Source organism: Diabrotica virgifera, chromosome 2, assembly GCF_917563875.1.
Source record: "Diabrotica virgifera virgifera chromosome 2, PGI_DIABVI_V3a".
Lineage (NCBI taxonomy): Eukaryota > Metazoa > Arthropoda > Insecta > Coleoptera > Chrysomelidae > Diabrotica > Diabrotica virgifera.
The window spans coordinates 112174902-112201051 of NC_065444.1; the positions used below are offsets into that span (position 1 = coordinate 112174902).

The 26150-nt window shown below is 33.8% G+C and overlaps 1 protein-coding gene across 1 annotated transcript in view; it reads left to right on the top strand.

Annotated features, from left to right (window-relative positions):
- The window catches only part of LOC126880188 (inositol oxygenase), a 57083-nt gene extending 46780 nt beyond the window's left edge, over positions 1-10303 (top strand). Inside the window, exons 5-6 of the mRNA XM_050643970.1 lie at positions 7444-7674; positions 10018-10303. Of these exons, the coding sequence (XP_050499927.1) occupies positions 7444-7674; positions 10018-10126 (340 nt within the window). The 3' untranslated portion in view covers positions 10127-10303. The remainder of the gene's footprint in view (positions 1-7443; positions 7675-10017) is intronic.
- The last annotated feature ends 15847 nt before the right edge of the window (positions 10304-26150 follow it).

Consider the following 26150-nt stretch of genomic DNA (forward strand, 5'->3'; position numbering starts at 1 on the left):
TAAATTTAAAAAGTATATAAATATTAAGAATATTAAATACCTAATACATATGTGTATAATATGTATTTTATTTCCATTTTTTTCATATCATCCACATAATAGCACCTAAATTATTTAATTTTGAAGATTGAACTCTTGACAAAAACGCATCCATAGAAATAGTACAGTGTACAACACGTGAGAAAACGACATATTTCTCTCTCGCTTGATTTGCTTCAACAAACTTCTGCGCTCGTGAGAAATATGTCTTTTTTCTCTCTTGTTGTACAATATACTATTTATTTATTATAAATCAACATTATTTCAAAACATCCTCTAAATATACAAATAATAGCATTAAAAAAGTCAGTATTTTTTTTACTGTAAATAATTTGGTTGTTCTTTACCTACAGCATTATTTAAGGTATCAAAGCAGAAATATCTTATTATTGAGATTTGCTGGTTTGCTTTATAAAATTCCGTGAAATCTTCATTGCTGTTGGAGCATTACCAAGAGTAAAAGCAAGAGTAATACCTCTTTAATGAAAGCCCATAGAGCACATCTAGTATTCAAGTCTTCTATATTTTATCGGTTTTCTGAGCTACTGACTGTTATGACGCCGTCGGCAGTCTCCAAGAGTTTACCATCGTTATTAGGAGACCGGTAGCTACAGTCGACGACCAGGTTCGGGTCGGAGATGTCTAATTACAGAGAGGGATGATCGGCTTATTGTCCTAAGCGTCTTGCGGAATCAGTACACGACAGGAATTGAGCTTCAACAATCCTTGAGGAATATTCGAGATGTCAAGTTATCTCGGTGAATAGTTAGGAGACGACTTAAGGTTGCCGCTTTGACTCCCAGATGAGCTAACACAAGGCCCAATTTGAACGTACGTCAAAAACAAGCTCGACTTGGGTTTGCCCGAGAACACGTCAATTGGGACCTTGGCCAATGGTGTAGAGTTTTATTCTCTAATAAGAGTCAAATATGCTTGTAAAGCAATGACAAAAGACGACACGTTTATCGGAGGTCCGAAGAACGATTTGCCCAGTGCTGCAGTGTCTAAACAGTTTGCTATGGAGGTGGTTCGTGTATATCTTGGGGTGGTATATCTTCGGAAGGAAAACAGAGCTTATTTCGTACCCAGTGGTGGTCGCGGAGGGGGTTTGACAGCGGATCGTTACATTACGGATATTCTACAAGACAATGTTGTTCCGTACCACGGTTCTTAGACATTACTACGGTTGCCTAAATCGACTAACCAATGACCATTAAGGGTGAGATTACGTCACGAGAGTTTACTGTCATTTGAATCGTAATATGATTTTTTTCGAATCCTGAGAAAACCAAGTATTTTAGAAAAATTTAAACGCAGGATGCAAGATTACATTATTACCGAGAGCGAAAAGCCCCTTAGAATAAACAAGCACATTCTATTGAATGAAATATTTGAAATTAAATATCACACTTCTCTTTTATTTTCAGCCCTGTAACTTATTAAAATAAGCATTCCAGAAGTTTTCAGGGACTTTCAGCCCTCGGTAATAATGTAGTCTTTCATTCTGAGTTTAAATTTTTCAAAAATATTTATTAGTTTTCTCAGGATTCGAAAAAAATGAATACAATTAAAACACATTGAGAATTTTGACATGCGTCAAAATTTTGCATTAACTCAATGTAAAATTCTGAACTGTTGAATTCCAGCTTCCCTAATAATTATTGTACATCAAAAGACATTAGATACTATTTGTAGAAGATTGAAATCTGTATTGGAAATAACTGTTAAAATTGGTCTACGTAATTAAACATATTCCAAAATTTTGTAAAAATGTAATACATTTTAGTTTTCAGCCCAAACTTAGGCCACACACAATGCAATAATGTTCACATTTTTGAACTGTCAATATTTTTATTTTATCATTTATTGTTTAAAAACAATACAGTTGATGAGATACCCTCAGTTGCGGAGAAAGGATTAATAATAAAGATTTTTTTATTCAGTCAATGGTGTGAGCACTGTCAGTTAAATAGTAACGTGTGGCCTTACTTTTACACGCATACCTATTGTGGAAAATGTATCATATTTTTCAAAATTTTGGAATGCATTTAAATCGTAGAACAATTTTAACTTTTGATTTTAATACAGATTTTAATTCTCTACAAGTATTCTCTCATGACTTTTGATGTAAAATAATTAGGGAAGTAGGAATTCAACAATTCAGAATTTTACATTGAGTTTCCTATGGCTCTTTTTACGATTCACCACCCGATATAAGATAAAATGTGTACTATTTGTCTAATTATTTCATAATAACACAAATAATACACATATATACACAATAACACACATTCAATGATCGAAAATCATTTAAAAATATGGGAATGTAAACTCTTGTGACGTAAAGTCAAAAATATAAGTCTCCCCACCACCGTCGGACAAGACAACCGTAATAAAGTCTAATAACCGTGGTTCCGTACCATGATATAATGAAACCGAAGATATGACACCACGCAGCTTCTGTCAAATGTCAGGTGATGTCAATACGTGACGATCCCGACATTTTTGTCATTTGTTGTTGTTTGTTTCTGCTATTTATATACAGGTTAAACATTTGGAAAAACTGGTTGTCAGAAACGAGTTCAATATACTATTCTTTCTGTTTACTATATTTTACTTGTAACTTTACATTGTATGTAGATAGACACTTTCCAAACATAGCCCGATCAAAACAAAATCTGAAAAAAAATAAAGGAAGGATGAAAATTTGGGAATAGGTAGTTGAAGTTGTCTATTATTGTACAGGGTGTAACAAAAATACAGGTCATAAATTAAACCACATATTCTGGGACCAAAAATAGTTCAAATTAACCTAACTTACCTTATTACAAATATGGACACAAAAGAAGTTACAGCTCTTTGAAGTTACAAAATGAAAATCGATTTTTTTTAATATATCGAAAACTATTATATAACTATATATATAAAATTATAGTGAAATTTGTGCACCCCATAAAAATTTTATGGGGGTTTTGTTCCCTTAAACCCCCCAAACTTTTGTGTCCGTTCCAAATAAATTATTATTGTGGTGCCATTCGTTAAATTCAATGTTTTTAAAACTTTTTGCCTCCTAGTATTTTTTCGATAAGGCAATTTTTTTCGAGTTGCGGCTTCTTTTTTAATATGTTTACATAAAAATTTTATGAGGGTTTTGTTCCTTTAAACCCCCCAAATGTTTGTGTACGTTCCAATTAAACTATTACTGCGGTACCATTAGTTAAACACAGTATTTTTAAAACTTTTTTGCCTCTTTGTATTTTTTTGATAAAGCATCTTTTATCGAGATGTGGCTTCTTTTTTAATATGGTTCAAAATATACTTAAAAATGTAAATCATAAATAAATTTTCATATTATTACCAAGTCTCCATAACCGTACTTTACCATATACAAATCTGTGGTGGATTTGACAAATATTTAAATATCTCGATAAAAACTGACTTTTGAAAAAATTACTAAGAGACAAAAAATTTTTTAAAAACTTGTGTTTAACTAATGGCTCTACAATTATAATTAAATTGGAGCGTACACAAAAGTTTGGGGGGGTTTAAAAGAACCAAACCCCCATTAAATTTTTATGGGGTGTCCAAATTTCATTATAATGTTTTCTTAAAATACTACTGCCATAAGAATACCACATGTCCATTTTCAATAAAAAATATCTAATAGTTCTCGATATATTGGAAAAAATCGATTTTCATTTTGTAACTTGAAAGGGCTGTAACTTTTTTTCCGTGCCCATTTGTACTAAGGTAAGTTAGGTTCAATCGAACTATTTTTGGTCCCAGAATATGCGATTAAATTTATGACCTGTATTTTGGTTACACCCTGTATAAGAAAAAGTTTGAAATTCTACATCCCCTCCATTTTACAAAAATTGGGAAATACGGGGTGAAAAATATTTTCTCAGGGGTAAAAAGACATGCATTTAAAATAAGTCCGGAATTGGATAAAATGACTAATTCTAAGCAACTTTTGTTCTATAGAGTTTTTTCACTGTCAATACTTTTCGAGTCATTTGCGAGAAAATATATTCATTTTTAATAAAAAAAAAATCATGTTTTTGGACGGTTTTTTGCAAACAAACTCAAAAAGTAAGTATTTTATCGAAAATATATCGTCGCCTTAATACTATAACTTGATAACTCGAAATTAGTAGTTTTGAGATAAACGAGTTTAAAGATTTTAAAGATATTTGTGCTGCTACCATGATATTGGTAAATATGGAATTCACTCTGCGGCTCTAAAATACTGTTCCTTAACTTTTTGGCAACTGATCTATTTAGAAATATGGTGTAAATTTGTTTTCCAATATGGAAAAAAACATGAAAAATTAAAGTTATCAACTTTTAGCACTACCATAATATTAACATTTGGTAATTTCGCATGTTGTGCTAAGTCGCATATAAGTGAACTTGTTAACACAACTAATATTTTAAACATTATTTTGTTGAAAATTAGCCCTCTGCCATGGAGGTTGCCAGATCTTCTCACAATTCTCGAATTGTTGCATTAAAATGAACCGAATAAACACATAGCAATTATGTGGTAAGTTCAATGGTTTCAAAGAAACCCGTGCTAAAACTAGATAACTCGAGTTATCTAGTTATAGCATTTAGTGTATGTCGTATTCACGATTATTTCGATTAAATAACAGCTTGATAACTTATCTTGTCAAGTTTTAGCACTGAATATTAGTGGCATTTGAATTTTATCAACTTTCGTCAATCATAAATAAATACTTAACCCGTTTGAAGTGAGCTATCAAGTTTTTACACAATATGGAGGCAAATAAAATACATCTTGTGAACTAGTTATCTCAAAAACGTCAATTTTGGAGTTATCAAGTTATAGTACTAAGGCGACGATATTATAAGCAAAAATATAGCTTATAAAAAAGTGAAAAAAAATGGTGTACGTATGTATGAAGTCTCCAGACCTAGTAGAAGCAGAGTTGTAGCTAATGAAATGTAGGTTCTTCTTCGTCGAATTCCAAATCGAATATTTCAGCATGAAATAACCGAAAAACGGAGCACTTTTCAGGGAAAACTCATTATAACTTTTTTAAACTGTTATTTATTTTTGGTTTTTAAAATAACTTCTAAAATTAACAGTAAGTGAGCTACGCTCAAAATATTGTTGGTCCCTTTTATTTTTTGGTAAAAAAATTGTGAAAATCACCCCCTAATTAATATCGAAAATAAATTTAATCAGTACCGCTTCACAATTTACTTTGCTTATGTATTCTTTATATGATCTGTAAGTTTCATCGATTCAAAGTGCTTATATTTGAAAAGGATGTAGTTAAAATGGCTTGAACGAGTAACTAATCACTAGTTTATAAAAATTTTGAACAGCCATAGCATAACCAATTTTTGTCTAACAAGAAAACAAAAAATCCAAAATATTCAGAAAAGCAAAACGTACATTATATTACTCTTTAGAGATTTCTGGTATTACTAGCATTTTTAAGTTATTTTGAAAAAAAATGGATTTTTTTCCAACATTAAAAAAAATTAATTTACTTTAAAACCAATTTTTTTTCAAAAATGAACACGTTGAACCAATGAAACTTATAGATCATATAAACAACAGATAAGTATAGTAACTTGTAAAGCAGTATTAATTTTATTTGGGAAGCTAATTCGGGGGTGATTTTCGCGATTTTTTTACCAAAAATTAAAAGGGACCAACCATATTTTGAGCGTAACTTGAGCGTAAAGTTTTTCTAAAAAAAAAAAAGAAACCTTTTCACCCTTTAAACCCTTCAAAAAGTTTTAAAGAGTTTTCTTCGAAAAGTGCTCCGTTTTTTGTTATTTCACGTTGAAATATTCGATTTCGGAATTTGACGAAGAAGAATCTATATTTCATCAGCTACAACTCTGCTTCTACTGGATCTACAGACTTTATACATACACCATTTTTTCCACTTTTTTATATGTTATATTTTTGCTAAGAATATTTTTGAAGTTATACTTCTTTAGGCACGAGGGTGAATTTTTACATTCCCCGGCGCATGCGCACACCGACAGTATGGTATTAGTCGCTACATATTTTAAGTTATGTAGCGCAAATAAGGTGTGCGTGAAAAGAATATATTATTAGTGTTTTTAGTAAATATATTTATTATAATTTTTATGTCTGTGAATTTGTCTTCCTCCTAATAAGTATTATTGAAAATGTAGTAATTCGATTCAATATTATTGAAAATGTTTATTTTCAATTAATGTATCTGTCACCGTGATTGTAATTATGTCCGAGAAATGATCGACTGAATACAAAAACGGTGATAGCTGATCGGTACAGCATTCGCCCAGGGATCGAGGTCCCCTGTTCAAATCGGGACAAAGTCATATCCTTTTTTTTTAATTTTTGGTATTCTTTTTGTTCTTTCTAAAATTAGTTTAATATTTAAATGCAATACAAAAAAATCTGTTTAAAGTAGATAGGTATATTGATTTCGTTAAAATCATAATATGAAGTTAGATTATATTATAATAGAAGTATAACTTCTTACGTGCGTACAAAGTACACACACATTCTTTTTTCGATAAAATACTTACTTTTTGAGTTATTTGCGAAAAACCGTCCAAAAACATGTTTTATTTTGTTAAAAATGAACATATTCACTCGCAAATAACTCAAAAAGTATTGACTTTACGAAAAACTCTTTAGAACAAAAGTTGCTTAGAATTAGTCATTTTATCCAATTACGGACATATTTTGAATGTATATTTTTTCACCCCCTGAAGAGGCTCAGGGCTAAACGGGGAATAAATATCACGTTTCGTTCGTTCGTTCGTTCGTTCGTTCGTTCGGCGTTTGACATTCACGGACCCCCGAGAAAATATTTTTCACCTCGTCTTTCCCAATTTTTGTAAAATGGAGGGATGTAGAATTGTAAACTTTTTATTATATAGACAATTTCAACTACGTATTCCCAAACTTTCATCCTTCCTTTATTTGTTTGGAGGTTTTCGTAAAGGTCTGTGTTCTTTGATAGGGCTAACAGCGTAATAAAAAATATAATTTATTTTACTTTTAAGTCGATTTTTCTGCTCGCAATTGTAGTAACTGTATTCTCATGGCTTGCAATAGATCTATAGTAGATTTTTTTCCTTCCATATTATCCAACATGTTCCTGACAACTTTTTTGCGATATAATTACTTAAAATCTTTAATGATACCTTGATTCATAGTCTGTAAATAGGCTTTTTGTGCACTATTATACTAATGATTGTACTATTAACACCTGCTTAAAGATCAAATGCAATCCTTTTCTCCTATTTTATAACGGATCTAACACAGCCAATTACTAAAAAAGTAAATTATGTGCTGTTTATACTTGTATTCATTTGTTTTTTTAAATACATTTTTAAATAAAAATACAAATTTGTCGTTTTTAGCACTAAATATGGCATGTACAATCGCAACTGCGGACTTGAAAATGTGATGATGTCTTGGGGTCACGACGAATACTTATACAGAGTGTTGGTTCATAACAAGACCAAACTTCCTCCACAAGCTTTAGCTATGATCAGATACCACAGTTTTTACCCCTGGCATACCTCTGGCGACTATAAACATCTAACAACTGAAAAGGATGAAGAAACTAAACAATGGGTGCTCAAATTTAAGTAAGTTAAGATTTTTTCAGAATCTAATTAAGACTAACTGATGCAAATCATTTGATAATTTTGTTCCTCCAGAAGGCTAGAGGTAATATTAGTAATACTCGTGAAGCTCTCTTGGCACTTAGTGTAATTTCAAATGATATCAACAAATGAATAGAAATAATACCAACGATATAGAAATAATAGAAATAAAGAAATGGTTGTGTGCCCTCACCAATCCTTTTTAACATAATATAGTCGGAAGACATTTTGAAACTCAAACATCCAAAGTGAAAGTTATCCTCCAGCACCAAATTATTCTATATGGTCCACATAATGTTCAGAAAAAAGTCACACCATTTTGAGCGTCGGTTTTGGTGGGGAGAGGGGGGAGAAATCGGTAAATTCGTAGTTTTTTACGTTTTTGGTCAATATTTCTAAAACTACGCGGTTTAGCATGAACAACCTTGTATACAAAAATGTTCTACATTAAATTTGAAATAAAAAAGGTCCTATGCATAATCTTTCTAAAATGAAGGTTCAAAAGTTACGGAGGTAGTATAGTATAATTGGTCCAAAAAAGGCCTAACCCAGACATCCAAAGTAAAAGTTTTCCTTTAACACCAAATTGTTCTATATGATCCACATATTGTTCAGTAAAAAGTTACACCATTTTGAGCGTCCGGTTTGGGGGGGGATGGGGGAAAAGTCAGTAAATTAGTAGTTTTTTAAGTTTTTCGTCAATATTTCTAAAACTATGCTTTAGAGTAAACAAAGTTCTATACAAAAATGTTCTACGTGAAATTTAAAACAAAAAAGGTCCTATACATAATTGTTATAAAATCAACGGTTCCAGAGTTACGGAGGGTAAAAATTCGAGGTTTTCGATACTTTTTATATTCTTTGGGCAATTTATAGAAATTTTCTTTAACAGGATTGTGTTGTAAATAAAATTCGCTATTTCAGTGGCCGATGATATGTTAGTGATAAGCCCTTGAAGAAACGTCAACCTCACCACCCAAAATCATCATCAATTGCCCAGATAATCTAAAAAGTATCGAAAACCTCCACTTTTCACCCTTCGTAACTCTAGAACCGTTGATTTTATAACAATTATGTGTAGGACCTTTTTTGTTTTAAATTTTATGGAGAACATTTTTGTATAGACCATTGTTTACGCTAAAGCATTGTTTTAGAAATATTGACGAAAAACGTAAAAAACTACTAATTTACCGACTTCTCCCCCATCTCCCCCCCCCCCCAAACCGGACGCTCAAAATGTGTAACTTTTTACTGAACAATAGGTGGACCATATAGAACAATTTGGCGTTGGAGGAAAACTTTTACTTTAGATGTCTGGGTTAGGCCTTTTTTGGACCAATTATACTATACTACCTCCGTAACTTTGGAACCGTTCATTTTAGAAGGATTATGCATAGGACCTTTTTTATTGCAAATTTAATGTAGAACATTTTTGTATAGAAGGTTGTTCATACTAAACCGCATAGTTTTAGAAATATTGACGAAAAACCTAAAAAAAACTACGAATTTACCGATTTCTCCCCCCTCTACCCCCCAAACCCGACGCTCAAAATGGTGTGACTTTTTCTGAACATATGTGGACCATGTAGAACAATTTGGTGTTGGAGGATAACTTTCACTTTGGATGCCTGGGTTATGCCATTATTTGGATCAATTATATCATACTATAGTTAGAATTATGTTCTTTTGTTCTTTACCTATTGATATTATGATCTACAATACTTAGTGTAGTGAGACATGAAACTTAACCATAAACAGAGAAAATTCAAACCAATAAACCGGCTAGTTAGAAAAATTAAGGGAACTTAATACATTTAAGTAATTATTTATATCTTTTATGAAGTTTGGGTTTATCTTTGTTACGTCTTTTGGTTGGTGCTTCATTATAAGTCCCCACCCAACCCAGGGCAAGTTTCCTTTGTTCCTCTATCTTTTCTCCCTAAGCCTTAAGCCTTAAAAATGGCCATTTTCGCGTTTTTCAAATTTTAAATCGCATATAACTCGACAACAATAAATTTTAGAGAAAAGTTACAAGAGACCTTTTTTGCTCAAAATGGTATAAATAATCTAAAAAAAATTGTCCGAAGTGAAAAAATTGATTTTTTAAATTTCTTTAAAAATCTTGTTTAAACAATTTTTTGACCGCTGTATTGCCTGACACCCTGTGGAATTTGTTATAAGGGCCCCTTTTTGAGTAAGTTTGTGCAAAAAACGAATCGGAATAATTTACCTAACGGGGTCAAGCATACTGCCTGAACTAATATAAAACCATCACATTTATGATATTTAATATTCAATCTGATAATTAAACTTATTTTTTTTTAGCCAATACGATCTCTACACAAAGAGTACCGAAGTCCCTGATATAGAAAAACTCTGGCCTTACTATGAAAAACTTATTGATAAATATATTCCTGGTACATTGGACTGGTAATTAAATTGTAAATATAGTTTTTGCTAGAACAAATTTACACATGAAGATAATATTATATTTTTTTATTTCTAAAAGATTTTGTTAAACTTTTTTACTTCAATAATCGTTATAGTTTTTCTAAATCTAAATATTAATATTTAATTAATTACATAGTATTTAATAAAGAAATTGATTTAATGTGTTTGTTATATTCTTTACCGGCGTAAAAGCTGAAAATTAAGAAAAAGTCAGAAGGAAAGGATATATTTAAAAACGTTACAAACAACGTAAGAAACAACGTAAGTTATCAATCGAGTGGAACATAATAATAATAATTATTCCAGATTAAGCCATACGGGTCACACTCCATCTAAGGGGAAAATTGACTCATCCGAGATACCTACGGTATCAAAAGAATTGAGGTCTAGTGGGACTCTTTCCGTGTTATTGAGCCCTAGGTGACTTGGTATGCTGGAGTATCTCCCAGAAATTTTCGTACACATCTGGCCGTTGCGAGTAGTACAGCTTTCTGCATGGTCTTATAAAGGTGTTCATGTAGACTTGTAGACCCAGCTTTTTTATGCTTTCGAGGAGGTTTTTCGGAATAACTCCAGTAGTAGACATAATAATAGGTATCGTCTGGGAGCTTTGCATTCTCCATTGTCTTCGTATTTGAATTTCCAGATCTCTGTACTTGGCGATCTTTTCAGTAAATTTACTACGTAGATTATTGTTGTTAGGTATTACCAGATCAATTAGTGGTGTTTGTCTTGTTAATTTATTAACTAGTACGAGACCTGGTCTATTATGCGCCACTGTTTGGTATGTGAGCACAGTGCGGTCTACAGTGCATACTCTCAGGGACGTGTTGATAATATGGGAGATGGTCCGTTTGGAGAAGTCCCAGCTTGATAGCTATCTCTTGGTGAAGGATTTTTCCTTAAACAAATTTTTACTGTTAAGATGTGAACGAAGCAGCTGTTATACACTTCGTATAAACTCAGTAGTTATCTCAGTTTTCGTTTGCTTATGGTCAATTTTCCGCGCCTGCTTTACTCCAAGATATTTATACATATCGTTTTCGCTCATGGCCTCGATGTTGTGGCCATTTTTCATATCTAATCCACGGGGCTGTACCTTTCCTCTGACTATATTCAAAACACGGCACTTGTCTACACCGAACTGCATACTAATATCATTAGAGAATGTTTCTACAGTTTTTAGCATCTGTTGTAGGTGTTCTCGAGTGGAAGCCATTAATTTCAAATCATCCATATACAACAGATGATTAAGTTTCGCTTCCAAAGTATTATTATTACTACGACTATCGGCACAGAATAAATAACCATATTATTATTCTGTGCTATCGGTTTACAGCGTTCTCCAACGCCTTCCGACTCCTAACTGCCATTCTTCTCTGTTTAACCATAGACCTGGAGGGATTTATCTTTCCTCTAGTTCTTTTTCAATTCCCTCCCTCCAGCTTCTTCTCGGCGTTCCCTTGTGGTGTCCACGCCAAAATCTGCTTAGTATTATTGTTTTTAATGCTAAAACCTGAGTCAGTGGAGTTTAATAGCTGGGAAAGGGGGTTCAAAGCTAAACAGAACCACAGTGGACTCAACGAGTCTCCTTGAAGCAGGCCCCGGTTGATTGCGATATTTTCGGTTTCGATATAGTTTTCACCAGGTATTTGGAGGTGAATCCAATCTGACATTATATGCCTTAAAAAGGTCACTATGTTATCATCGACTTTGTATATTCTCAATATATCTATAAGCCATTCATAAGGTACTGAATAAAAGGCCTTTTTGTAGTCAATAAAGGCAGTAAAGAGGTTCCTTTTTTGGTGAACGCCTGGTGGAAATGACTGAGTCGATAAGTTGTTCTTTGTAACCCATGGAACCCTTAGCGCATCCTTTCTGTTGAGACTCTATGATATTGTTTAGAGCACAGTGTTGGTAGATACGCCGGGTTACGCAGGATGTCACCAATTTATACAAAGTTGGAAGACAGATAATTGGGCGGCACTTGGATAAATCTTGGGTGTTATTATATTGATCCTTTGGTATTAAATAAGTGGTTCCCTGAGTTAGAAATGATGGTATTTCCTACGGATTAGAAATAACATGATTAATTAATGTTGATAAGCACTCATGAATACTCCAAAACTGTTTAAGCCAGAAGTTCTGAACTCCATCTGGTCCAGGAGATTTTCAGTTATGAATTTCTTTGATGACATTTGAGACCTCTTCAGACGTGAATGGTTCGTAGTTAGCAGTGACGTAGTGGTGACAGTTGTCGTCGTATCTTCTATCCAGCCAGTATTGTTGTTAAAAGCAGCTTGTGTGGAAAGTGGATATCCTCAAAACTAATGAATTTCTTCATGGCTTGAGTAAGACTTGTCGACACTTTCTGCGGTGGAATTGAGTTTTCGGAAGAACACCTTCTCGGAATTCTCAAAAAGTGCATTGTCACATTTTCGGTTGATACTAACTTTGTACCTCCTTAGTTGCCCTGAATAGATGGAGAGTTTTTGTTTTAATATCTCCAGACACTGTTGGGCTGTGTTATTTTCTGGATCGTATCTCGAGTATCTTGCAGTGATCCGCATTATTTCTTTAGCTTTCCTAATGACTTTTCTACTTGATACTCCTCGTAAATACTCTGTGACTTGACCAATATCCCTACGCAGTAATTCAATCTTCCCTAGCAGTCTTATTTCCCAGGGTGCAATTCTGTTATCAGTTCTTCCGTTATTAGTACCCCGTCGTGTTCTGATCTTAATGCCCATTACATTAGCAATTGCTGTTGCTGCACAGTAGATGAGCATATGCTTCTTCTTCTTCGCGCAACTAGGATTACTCCTGATTGTCTGCCTCTTATTCTGTTTCAGTTGTTGTTGACTGTACATTGTCTTTCCACCTTTTCGGCGGCCTTCCAACGGGTCTTCTGCTATACGGCTTGTTTTTACAGATGTTCGCTAATCTATCTGGTTCCATTCGGTTTACATGTTCGTTCCAGTTTTTCTTTCTTGTTTTTATCCACCTGTTAATATTTTGAATTTTGCATCGTTCTCGTATACTTCTGTTGCTTTGTCTGTCTCTTAATGATATGCCCGCTATTGATCTTAATACTTTCATTTCGATATTGTTGATTTGGTGTTTCGTCTTTCTTGTATCGGTACTTGTCTCCACTGCATATGTTAGGATAGGTCTTACTGTTGTCTTGTATACTTTTATTTTGCTTTCCGTGGTCAGATATTTGTTTCTCCATATGGTTTCTCGAAGAAAACCACTTACTCTTACCGCTTTTGTTGCTTGTGTTGTGGTCTCTGTTCTTATATTATTCCTATCACTACTGATCTCTACTCCTAGGTAATTGAATTTCATTACTTGTTCTACAATTTTGCTGTCTATTTCTAACTTTCATCTACGCGGCTCTTTACTTATCACTATACATTTAGTTTTTTCTACTGATATTCTCATATCAAGTTTATTTGCTGTGATATTGAAAGTGTGGAGCTTCCTTTGTAGGTCATCCTCGTTATCAGCAATTAGTACTGAATCATCGGCATAGCATAGTATCGTGATTTTATGCGCTCCCATGTGGTATCCATCTCGTTTTCTTACTTCGTGAATTATTTGATTCTTCACCATATTGAATAACAATGGGCTGAGCGAGTCTCCTTGGCGGATTCCTCCTTTTAGTTCTATACATTCTGTTTCTCCTGTTGACATTATAACTCTGGTCTTGTTGTTGTTGTTAATTTCATTAATTAGCCTTATTATCTGATGGTCTATTCGTTCAAGGTGGCTTGTAATAAATTTCAGATATCATTTCGCCTCACCCTGTCAAAAGCACTTTTTAAATCTACAAAGCTCATGTATGCTAGTTTTCCATATTCAATAGACTTTTCTACTATTTGCCTGATAATAAAAATTGCATCTACTGTGCTGCGGTTCTTCCGGCTAGCCTTGTTGTTCATATGACATGTTCGCTTTTTCCTCGATTTTATGTTTTATGGCTGCCGTCAATAATTTTAATGTGCTGTTCATCAGACTAATGCCTCTATAATTTTCAGGATTTTTCGAGTCTCCCTTTTTGAGTATCGGTAGCGGGAGACTTTCCTTCCATTCCGCTGGTATTACTCCGATATATATCGACAAATAATTTTAGGAGCAATTTGAGTAGTGTCCCTCCTCCATATTTTGGCAGTTCATTATTTATCTTATCAGGACCAGGTGCTTTTCTATTTTTGATGAGCATATGCAAATATTCCAATGTGTGAGCTTCTACGACGTAACTGGGTAGGACTTCAGTGTTCACAATTTGTAACAAACAGCGCACCTAGTTTCTTACAAGAGTTTATTCTTTGTAGCGGTGGTCTGCTAAGTGGGTTTGTTCCATTAAACTCTTGTACGGCGCGATTTTTATTTTACTAGCCTATTTCGTTTACTAGGCTATCACGTAACTCGTTGTTTTCCTGCGGTGTGTTATCAGGTTGAGTTTCAGGTATGGGAAGCTCAGGCAGCCGCTCATCAGGGATTTCATTAGGGACTTTATCTAAAACTAGCCCTTGGTTGTTAATCTCCCGTTCGACTTCGCTTTTGATGCTATCGCGTGTAATCTCTGGGATAAGATTATTTCTTATGATTACCCGGAATTGATCTGATACTCGTTGCTCCGATACTTGAATATCTGGGTACTCTCTGCAGCTGTTGTCGGTAGCCGATCGTTTCTTGACCGTGGTTTGTCACCTTGTAGTAGAAGCGCAAAATGTTTTCATTAATGGACACAGTCCATTTAATGCGCTGCCTCGGTCGTCCCGCTTGAGTCAGCGCCGGCTGATGTTCCAGCGCCGCACCTTCAGCGGGTGGAGCTCTTGCTGTTGTTTGGCTCGCTTTTGATTGTTGTTATTGGACTGTAGCTGATTGTATGACAGGGGCCCGCCTCCTTAACACCCTGCCGCCGACGTCCCGCATGCTGTCACGTCCAGCGCCGGCTCCAGACTTGCCCTGGCGATCCCCAGGCAGCGGCCCTAAACATAAATTATGATTATCTACCATTTTCATGGGTATGCATTTTATACCTACTGTCAGGTGTCAGTTTTTGTTCCACGGCAGGTATCCCTGCTACCCTCTGGGTATTGGCGCTACGAATACCCAGAGATTATCCCCCATTCACAGGGGGCCGTGCCTGATAGAAGACCTGACAAAAAACTTCCACAGGTTATTATTATTATTATTTTATCCCATCGCAAAGTTAACACAATCGATCAAGTATCAACACTAAGAATGGAAGACTATACAAAAAAATAGAAGAATATATAAATGACAGCCAGTTTGGATTCGGAGGAGGACTAGGAATCAATGTTCACTTTTAACGTTATTACGCAAAGACGACTAGATATGAACCAGGATCTCTATGTCTGCTTTATACATTATCAAAAGTCCTTTAATAAAGTACGACATCAGAAACTCACAAAACTGTTAAAATAAAATAATGTTGACAACCATGATATACGGGTTATTTTAAATCTGTACTGGAATAAAAAAGCAAAGATTAGAATCGAAAATGTCGAAGCAGAAACTATAGAAATCAAAAGAGGTGTTAGACAGGGCATTAACAGGGTTGCGTGTTGTGTCCATTGTTATTCAATCTGTATAACCAAGCTATTTTTAAAGAAGCAATGTCGGAGGAAGAACAGGATATATCAATAAACGGAAAAACCTTGAACAACATAAGAATCACAGACGAGACCGCTATTTTTGCAGACAGTCTATTAGAAGCACTGAAACGCTTAGTAAATAAATTACATCAAGTCAGTATAAAATATGAACTACAAATATGAGCGTTAAGAAAACCAAGTTCATGATTATTTCTAAGCAACGTACAGTAGAAAGGATAGATGTCGAGGAAAGTAGGTAAGTAGAAAGAGTGAATAAAACTACAAATAGGTATTTGAGAACCTTGGTAAATGAAAACGATGACCAAGATAGAGAAATCAGGACATGCATTGAAATTGCAAGACAAGCATTTATAATAATGAAAAAAATGTTTGTTAATCGAGACCTTCCTCTGAAGCTGAAGATACGAGCCTTAAGATCTTACATGTTCTCGACTTTGTTGTACGGAATGGAAAGCTCGACAAAGTTCTTGTAAGCAACCAGGTACAACACAAATCCAGGAATTCACCAGCAGAAAAACTAAGTAGAATGGGTTGCCCCTAGGAGCGCAGCTTCGACCCAGATCTTTTCCAGAGACCCTCACATATTAATAGTTCCTTTGATGTGTTGTGAGTATAATGTACCTACCTATAAGTAGATGGAGAAATATATGGTAAAAAGTATAGGTACATTGTTGGTGGACACCGGAGCAATCAGGACCATTATAATTACAGAGTGTGTCAGCCAAATGGAATAAATTAGCTAATAAATAAATGAGGGAGTATTCGAAAAAACGGTCGAACACGTCGATTAGTATTTATAGTTGCGCTTTTTTTCCATAAAAACTTTTGATACGGGAGGTATCAGATAACGGTGGCCAATACCAACTTGCTTATTTTAAATAGAATACGCTGTATATTAATTAATTTTTAGATTCCTCCGATCATTTTAGACATATTTTGATTACAATGCCCTTATACCTATATTTGACTGTTTCGGAAATATTAAGTAAAATACAAAAATTAACATTTAGAAAACAAAATTATTTATTTGTAGAAAGTCGCTACCACTGTCTTAATACTTCTTACCCATTTAGGTCTTGGTAATGATAAAGTAAGCAAAAACTATTGAAGCATTCCTTTTTATTGATATGTAAAAAAACAAAAATTGTTTACTTTTGTTTAAAACGCTGTTTTATTGTTCCATGACATAGTACCTAGTTGTCAGTGCTATTCCGCAAGCCAGAAAAATGGTTCGTTTAACAGAAATGCACAAAATTACAATTATACAGATGATTGGCTATGGAGATAAGCCACGGACGCAAATGGAAGTAGCTCGCTTATTTCACGAAGCATTCCCTGATTTGCCGCCCATATCTCAAGGGACAATTAGTAAAATAGAAAAGCAATTCCACGAGCTGGGCCATGCCAGGAAGGTAAAAAAAGAAGCTGACAATGCAATAAGTGAGGATACCAAATTGGATGTTAAGCTTGAGTTTGAGGAGGACACACATACATCTGTTCTACAAGCAGTACCAGTACTCGATATTAGCTATTCATCGGTTAGTCGAATATTAAAAGAAAACAAACTGCATCCCTATAAAATTATACACACTCAGGAGCTCATGGAAGACGATTTTGATAGGAGAACGTATTTTTGTGAACAAATGATGGCAATGTTAGACAGCAATATGATCCAATTAGTGCATGTTTTGTTTCCTGATGAATGCACCTTTACTCTTCACGGTCATGCTAATCGGCAAAATTGCCGCTATTGGTCCAGTGAAAATCCTCACTGGATGGCAGAAGGCAATACTTAATACCCTGAGAAGGTAAACGTGTGGGCAGGAATTATTGGAGATCAGATCATAGGTCCCTTTTTCATAGATGGCAATTTGAATGGCGACAATTATTTAGCATTGCTCCAAAATAATGTAGTACCAACGTTGGCTAACTTGTATCCTGATCCAGGAAACCCACAAGTTCCAGCGAATATGATATGGTTTCAACAAGATGGAGCACCACCCCACTACCACATCCATGTCCGGCAGTACCTCAACCAAATATTTCCCAATCGGTGGATAGGGAGGAGAGGATCGATGGAATGGCCACCACGATCCCCGATTTGACGCCGTTAGACTGTTTCTTATGGGGATATGTGAAAAGTATTGTATACCAAACTAAACCCACTGACTTAGCTGACTTACGAAGACGAATAACGCTTGCGATTAGATCGATCACACCTGAGATATTGAGTAACGTGCGTTGGTAGAAATTTCTATTCACGGTTAGGGTGTTGCCAAGACGTTCGTGGGGAGCATTTTGAACATCTCTTACATTTACATTAATGTTTAGACTTGTATTATTTAGAAGTTTGTTTTTGAATATGTTGTAGCGACTTTCGACAAATAAATAATTTTCTTTTCTAAATGTTGCATTTTGCTTAATATTTCCGAAACAGTCAAAGATAGGTACATATAGGACATTGTATACAAAATATGTCTAAAATGATCTAAGGAATCTAAAAATTAATTAATATACAGGGTGTTCTATTTAAAATAGGCAAGTTGGTATGGGCCACCGTTATCTGATACACCCCGTATAAAAAGTTTTTATGGAAAAAAAAGCGCAACTATAAATACTAATAGACGTGTTCGACCGTTTTTTCTAATACTCCCTCATTTATTTATTAGCTAATTTATTCCATTTGGCTGACACTCGGTATACGCCCGACAATAATATAAACAGCCGTAAGAAATTTTACCAATGATGAACCTTCATCCGTGAAGAAATCCAGATACAATTAGGAATTAGTGCAGAAAAATTCGTCCATTTACTCTCATAGTTAAAGACTTGTTAACATGAATGGTTACCCAGTGACCATCAAGAAAGAGACAAAAGTAGGAACCTGTATACCCGTGACGTCCATAATCGATCAGACAACATCCGATAATTCCAACAACAAATTCTACCAAATGATTGCTGTTGGTGGCCAGTCACTAAATCAGTCGAAGAAAAGGAAACAAGGAGTAAAGACAGGAATAACTAACGTTATCAAAGATAAAAATTGATACCTACCTATATGGTATACAATGCCAAACAAATGTGCCAAACATCTGGAAGATTATCGCAGACGAAGGGTGAGGAATGAGAGGAGAGGTTGGAATGGATAACAACGAATTATAAATGTCGTATGAGCCGTACACCAATTGCCTTAACAATATTAATTTAAACTCCTTGAATCATCTTCTTCTTCCCTTGCCTACCTTGTATACCTACCTACATTGCGAACATTGAGTATTAACATAGCAATTTGTGTCGTGTTGGTGGCTTGTCTCAATAGTTGGATAAATATTAGGCCGAACCACACGCTAAGTTTTGCATCCAAGATTTTCTTCTTCTAACTGGATGCATCCTCAGATCCACTTTTTTCTGTAGACTGAGTTGCTGGAGGAGGTATTTACTGTGCCATCAGTGCAATTTTCTGAATTTAATATAATGATAAATAATTGTTTATTTTTTAAACGCTTTTCTTTAGTTAATTTGACTGCCTTTTCTTCAATGCAAATGAATGAAAATTTGCAGACATATGCATTCGCTGGAGCAATACACGAATAGTCAATAAAAAAAATTTTTATGTTTATTAACTGTTTAAATAAAAAAAAAACGAATTTAATGGAAAATACTTAAATTCTCTTATTTTTTAAATTGTAGAGACTTGAAATTTTTATAGATTGGAGTCAATTATATGAACTATACATAATTTCACTTTTTACGTTAATTGTTTACGTTATGCTTCATAAATAAACATTAAAGTTTCAAGTTTTTTGCCGATTCCGACTACTTTTCATGTTTGTACATCATGTTTATAATCATCCTAGGTTCCATGACATCTCGTAACGCGACAGTTCGTAACCGGACAGTTGGTAACGGGCAATTCGTAACAGCGACAGTTCGTAACGGCGACACTTCGTAACGGCGACAGTTCGTAACTATACAAATTCGTAACGGACAATTCGTAACGTCCAAATTGAATTATTCTGTTTATTGTTGTTGACGCGAAAACTAACTGTTATTACAGTTATAAATGGAATCATGTTTGTCAATTTTTACGAATCAGTATCAGGATAAACATTTTTAAGGCATTTCATATTTCGTGTTTCAGAATATAATAAAAGCATTTAAACCAAGTATTAAAGTATTACAATCCATCCCTCTTATTAACTATAACCGTTAATTGAATGCCCCAAAGCTATTACCAATCACAAGGTATATTATAATAACAGATAATAATAATCTTTTATTTACAAAATGTTTATTTAAAAAGTTTGGAATGTCTAAAGACGGTTGTCAGATTAAAGATTTCAGGAATTAAGTACTTCATTATACCTTTATCTAGGCATATGCAAATTTAAGGAACAATAAGAGGAATAAACGTTTAAGAATATTGTTAAAAGTTTGTATGTATTTAAATATTTGTGTGTGTTTAAGAACTTTTAATATACACTGAAACACGAAATATAAAATGTGTTAAACATGTTTATCCCCGTACTGATTCGTTAAATTGATAAACATAATTTCAATTATAACTGTAATAACAGTTAGTTTCCACGTTAACAAAAATAAACAGAATAATTCAATTTGGACGTTACGAATTTGTATAGTTACGAACTGTCGCCGTTACCAAGTGTCGCCGTTACGAACTGTCGCTGTTACGAATTGTCCGTTACCAACTGTCCGGTTACGAACTGTCGCGTTACGAGGTGTCTGGTCACGTCATCCTAAGCGGCGACGATTTGGAACGCTCATATTTTTGTTTATACATATAAACATCGGCCCTTATTCGTGTCAAATTTCAATACGATACGAAAAAAAATTTCAACCAAAACTCGAATTCAAAAAATTCGTGTTTTTAACGTAGTCTTAGAAAAACCACCGGTAGAGACGTTTCGTGCTACAATTAACATTAGAATTCGTAATTCGTGAAAAATTAATTAATAGTAAAGCATTACAAGAGATGGAAAGATTGCGAAAACTGTAATAGGTGTAAATAATGGTTTTGATTTAAGAAACGTATGAAGAAATTACAGAATATGTACTGTTCTTACGATGTCAGTTGGACCAGAAGCATTTTTGGGGTCCGGTCAATAATTCTACGAAGAGCATAGAAATAAATATAAACCATATAAACATTTGTTTGCTTCAAAATTGATCACTCCTTGTATTAGTCCACATGGACGCGGGTGTGGCTTACTACTTTCTAACGTATCTTATTGGGCAATACTGAAGAGTAATTGGTCAAATTGTTCGGAAGTGCTTAGGCTCAAAGCATATCGTTATCTGGTCAAAATACCTTCTCATGTTTCAAAGGCGGCAAGCAATATAAACACTAAATAAACAGTGTCGTCGTCATAACTTACAATTATTTTATTTTTATAATACATTTTTTGTCTCATTTCTTTAGTACTTAAAAAATGAATAAGCACATTAAATTGCATTTGTAAGTATTATATACTTTTAATGATCAATTTTAAATTTTATTGTATTGTATTATACTGAAACTGTATTGTTTATACAGGATGTCCCATATATTATGCGAGATTTAATGACGTCAATTTGCTCAGTCCGCTGATTGGATAATGTAATTAATGGAATTATTCATGTTTGATATTTTTATTTTTTCCATATTTTCCTTTGTATGTGTCCATGTCTAAGAGCCATATATGAGGAGAGGGAGTGTACATTGATTGAAGACTCTTGATTTTAGGTATTGGGGGTATTTTTTTTCTTTAGAATAAAAGACAGTTTTCCGAGTGATGCCCAGGCCAATCTTATTATTTTTTTTATTTCTTCGGTCTGATTTTTTTTATTTAATTTAGTGATTTGTCCTAGAATATCTCTTTTACTTGCTTTATTCTTGTTTGTGCCACTGTAATTATTGGTTCTCCTTGTTGATTGGTCATGGCTTTTGTTTTACTGTAAGCGATGTTCAGTCCCATCTTTGTCGATTCACTATCTAGTGCTTCCATCATTCTTGGTAATTCTTCACTATTTTCTGTTTTAATACAATATATATACTATTGTGTTTTCAATTTATCAATCAAAAGCAAAATGAAAATTAAATTAAATTTTTTTTTAAATAACGCGGGCACATAAATTTGATACACCCTGTATATTGAGCTGTAGATATTTCTTAGAATGTAGTTTGGATGTAAGTAGATTTCTCTTTTAATGAGCTTTCCGATGAACCATTAAAGACTTTTGTGAATAATTAAAGTGAAAATAACGATGTATTTAGATTTAAAATGGAAAAAGATTGTTTAGTTTAGAGGTAATAATCAATTTCTAGAAAAGTGGTTTTATGGAGAAAGTTTGGAATTTTAGTATCTTTGTTTCAACACGAGTAAATATTGTATAGTTCTCAGAAAGTAATTAGGATGATCGGAATAATTTTGAGGGTGACTGTTTTGTTTGTTCGAATGGAAAAGTCGATGTTTCTGATTATTGGCAATGTGGAAGGGGAAAAGTAGTTAGAATGATTGAGAGAGGTTGAAAAGGAAGGCATTATGTTTTTGGCATCGCTAAGGAGCGGTTCGACGTGTTAAGTGGATAGATAGTTAGCAGATACCAGTGGCTGTTTTGATAGTGGAGAATAGTGTTGAAAAGTGGGACGAGAGACAGATCAAATTGAGACGAAATACCTCTTTAATTCTGTATTATTGTGAGAAGGAGAGCAGAGAATTTTTGGAGTTTTGTTTGAATCGAGTACGTGTCAAAAGAGACCCGGCTTGTTGGAGAATTGGTGCTGGTATGCTGATAGTTTTGAAGCTGGACAACGGAGAGAGGCTTTGATGAGTAGCCTTTAACATAGTCAACGAGGGAGAGCTGTTTGGGGTCACGAGAAGACATCCGAGTGAGTGAAGCAAAAGGTCAGTCAATTTATGTGAAAGAGATTTTTATGTTCGGGAACTAAATTTTTTAGTAAAAAGCATATGAATTAAAATTCCAATATTTCAAAATATAAATAGTAAATATAGGTAATCTTGCGAAGACATAAATTTGTTTGGTTTAGTTTGTTTTACCAAAGTCATCGGGAACAAACCGATAAATTGTTTTTTTTTACTATAATAAATTTAAGTGGTATAAATTTCATTCGGACATCTGTGTCCACAGGTTTTTAGATTCGATAGATTTCAGAGTATTAATTTGATAAATAAAAGACAATTCTGTATTTTTATTTTAATGTTTTGCTTTATTTCTTTTCCCTATTTTATCCCGATTAGGATCAACTCAGAGATACTCAACCCACGAGAGAAGATAAGTATAACGTGAGATAATTTAGATTTTTTTAAATAGTATAAAAAAGGCACCCTGAGATTTTTTATTCAATTTTTATGTATGATTTGCGACAATTAAATAATTAATCAAATAAATAACAATTAATATAAAATTAATAAGAAGCAGATCATAACAATACTTACAAGTCAAAAGTGACATTTGGAAAAATTGTGTAGCTCAAGTTCAAGTAAAATAAAAATATTATCTTGCTTTGTCACCAATATTAATGTCTTCTTCTTCTTTTCCTTCTTCTTCTTCTTGTGTAGACATGACTGTCTGTTTTTCAATGTGGCTCCAGTAAGTTGTCATTCCATCGTTTTCGTGGTCTTCCCACTTAGTTTTGAATCCCGCGTATGAAAAAAAAGTTGATTAATAGCAAGCTGAAAATTTTTTAATAGCTTAAGGGTGTGTAGTTGGAGAAACTTTGATATATGGGAACACTGGAATAGGGGAAGTTTTAATTGTGGAACAGGTTAAAAATTTGGAACGGCCAGACCACGAAAACGGCACATGTATTTTGTCCGACAGAACAGACTTAAACTCTCCGAACAGAGATTAAACTCTCATGCAAAAATCAGCCTACTATTTATCACCAAATGGGCGTTTTAATGAGTGGAACATGTAGAATATGTCAAATGACAGGAATTATGACAGCTGATAAATAGCAGTCTGATTTTTGCATGAGAGTTTAATCTCTGTTCGGAGAGTTTAAGTCTGACCGTTCCAAATTTTTAACCACAATTAAAACTGCCCCTGTTACAGTGTTCTCATATATCACAGTTTATCCGACTAGACACCGTTTAAGCTATTAACAAATTTTCAGCTTACTATTAATCAACTTTTTTTTTTCATACGCGGGATACAGACCTAACTGATCGTCTTCCTATTGGGGAACCGTCTCTCGCCGTCCTTACTACTTTGTTTTTTGTCATTTGGCTCATGTAGTTGTTCCATTATACTCTTCTGCTTTTTACCCAGTTATTGATGTTGTCCACCTTGCATATCTGTCGTATATCTGCACTTCTACTTCTTCCCATATCCCATCGACTTTTCAAAGTATTTTCATCTCTGCTGTTTCTAGCATTCTTTCTGTCCTTTCTGTATCAAGACGTGTTTCTGCCGCGTATTTATGTCATTATTGATCTGATAACTGTTGTGTAAATTGCGCCTTTCACTTCTTTTCCAATATTGGTGTGGTAGTTATAAACACGACAAGTGTCGAATCAAGTTCTGAACACACGGATAGTGATATATTTCAACTTGTCAAAAATATGTCCAATGTATAGTATTTTTACTACAAAAGCGATATTACGTAGGTCAAAATTTTTGACGTAAGAGAACTGTCAAAACATTAGAATGTGAATTTTCATTATTGCCATGTTTATTATAAACATGGATATAATGAAGAGTCACATTCTAATGTTTTGACAGTTCTCTTACGTCAAAAATTTTGACCTACGTAATATCGCTTTTGTAGTAAAAATACTACACAGTAGTAAAAGTGATCTCTTCATTAGTCATGAATTAGACAATTCGACTGGAAGAGGAATTGTTCGTTTTCATGTATTTTATGTGTATATTCAAAGTGTAGTCTTATTTCTTTAGTTCTCAAATTAATAAGCACGTTAAATTTCATTTGTATTATGTATTTTTAATTATCTTTGGTGTCAATTTCATAAAGAAATGTGAACAATTAACAACATTATTACTCTTTAACAAAAATATTGAACCATAATTTAAAAATAAAAGTTTACTCATTAATTTCTATTGCGCCGCCTATGTTTTACAAACGGTGCCGACAATCGGTGTCGAATTTTGTTTTTATACTGGTCCAACTGACATCGTAAGAACAGTAGATACATTCATTGTACTTTTGACTTGTAAGTATATATATTGTATTAAAACAGAAAATAGTGAAGAATTACCAAGAATGATGGAAGCACTAGATAGTGAATCGACAAAGATGGGACTGAACATCGCTTACAGTAAAACAAAAGCCATGACCAATCAACAAGGAGAACCAATAATTACAGTGGCACAAACAAGAATAAAGCAAGTAGAAGAGATATTCTAGGACAAATCACTAAATTAAATAAAAAAAATCAGACCGAAGAAATAAAAAAAAATAATAAGATTGGCCTAGGCATCACTCGGAAAACTGTCTTTTATTCTAAAGAAAAAAAATACCCCCAATACCTAAAATCAAGAGTCTTCAATCAATGTACACTCCCTCTCCTCATATATGGCTCTTAGACATGGACACATACAAAGTAAAATATGGAAAAAATAAAAATATCAAACATGAATAATTCCATTAATTACATTATCCAATCAGCGGACTGAGCAAATTGACGTCATTAAATCTCGCATAATATATGGGACATCCTGTATAAACAATACAGTTTCAGTATAATACAATACAATAAAATTTAAAATTGATCATTAAAAGTATATAATACTTACAAATGCAATTTAATGTGCTTATTCATTTTTTAAGTACTAAAGAAATGAGACAAAAAATGTATTATAAAAATAAAATAATTGTAAGTTATGACGACGACACTGTTTATTTAGTGTTTATTTTGCTTGCCGCCTTTGAAACATGAGAAGGTATTTTGACCAGATAACGATATGATTTGAGCCTAAGCACTTCCGAACAATTTGACCAATTACTCTTCAGTATTGTCCAATAAGATACGTTAGAAAGTAGTAAGCCACACCCGCGTCCATGTGGACTAATACAAGGAGTGATCAATTTTGAAGCAAGCAAATGTTTATATGGTTTATCTTTATTTCTATGCTCTTCGTAGAATTATTGACCGGACCCCAAAAATGCTTCTGGTCCAACTGACATCGTAAGAACAGTATGGTTCAAGTGGAAATCGGTGGGACTGTGCATTTTATCAATGAAAAGAGATATGTCTCAGACACTCTAGAAGCCGCTAACGATAAAATGTTTTTAACATCGCATTATTCATTGTAAATTACTCGGTGGATATTAGTACAGTAAAAATAATAAGACGAGAACAGAACGATAATGAT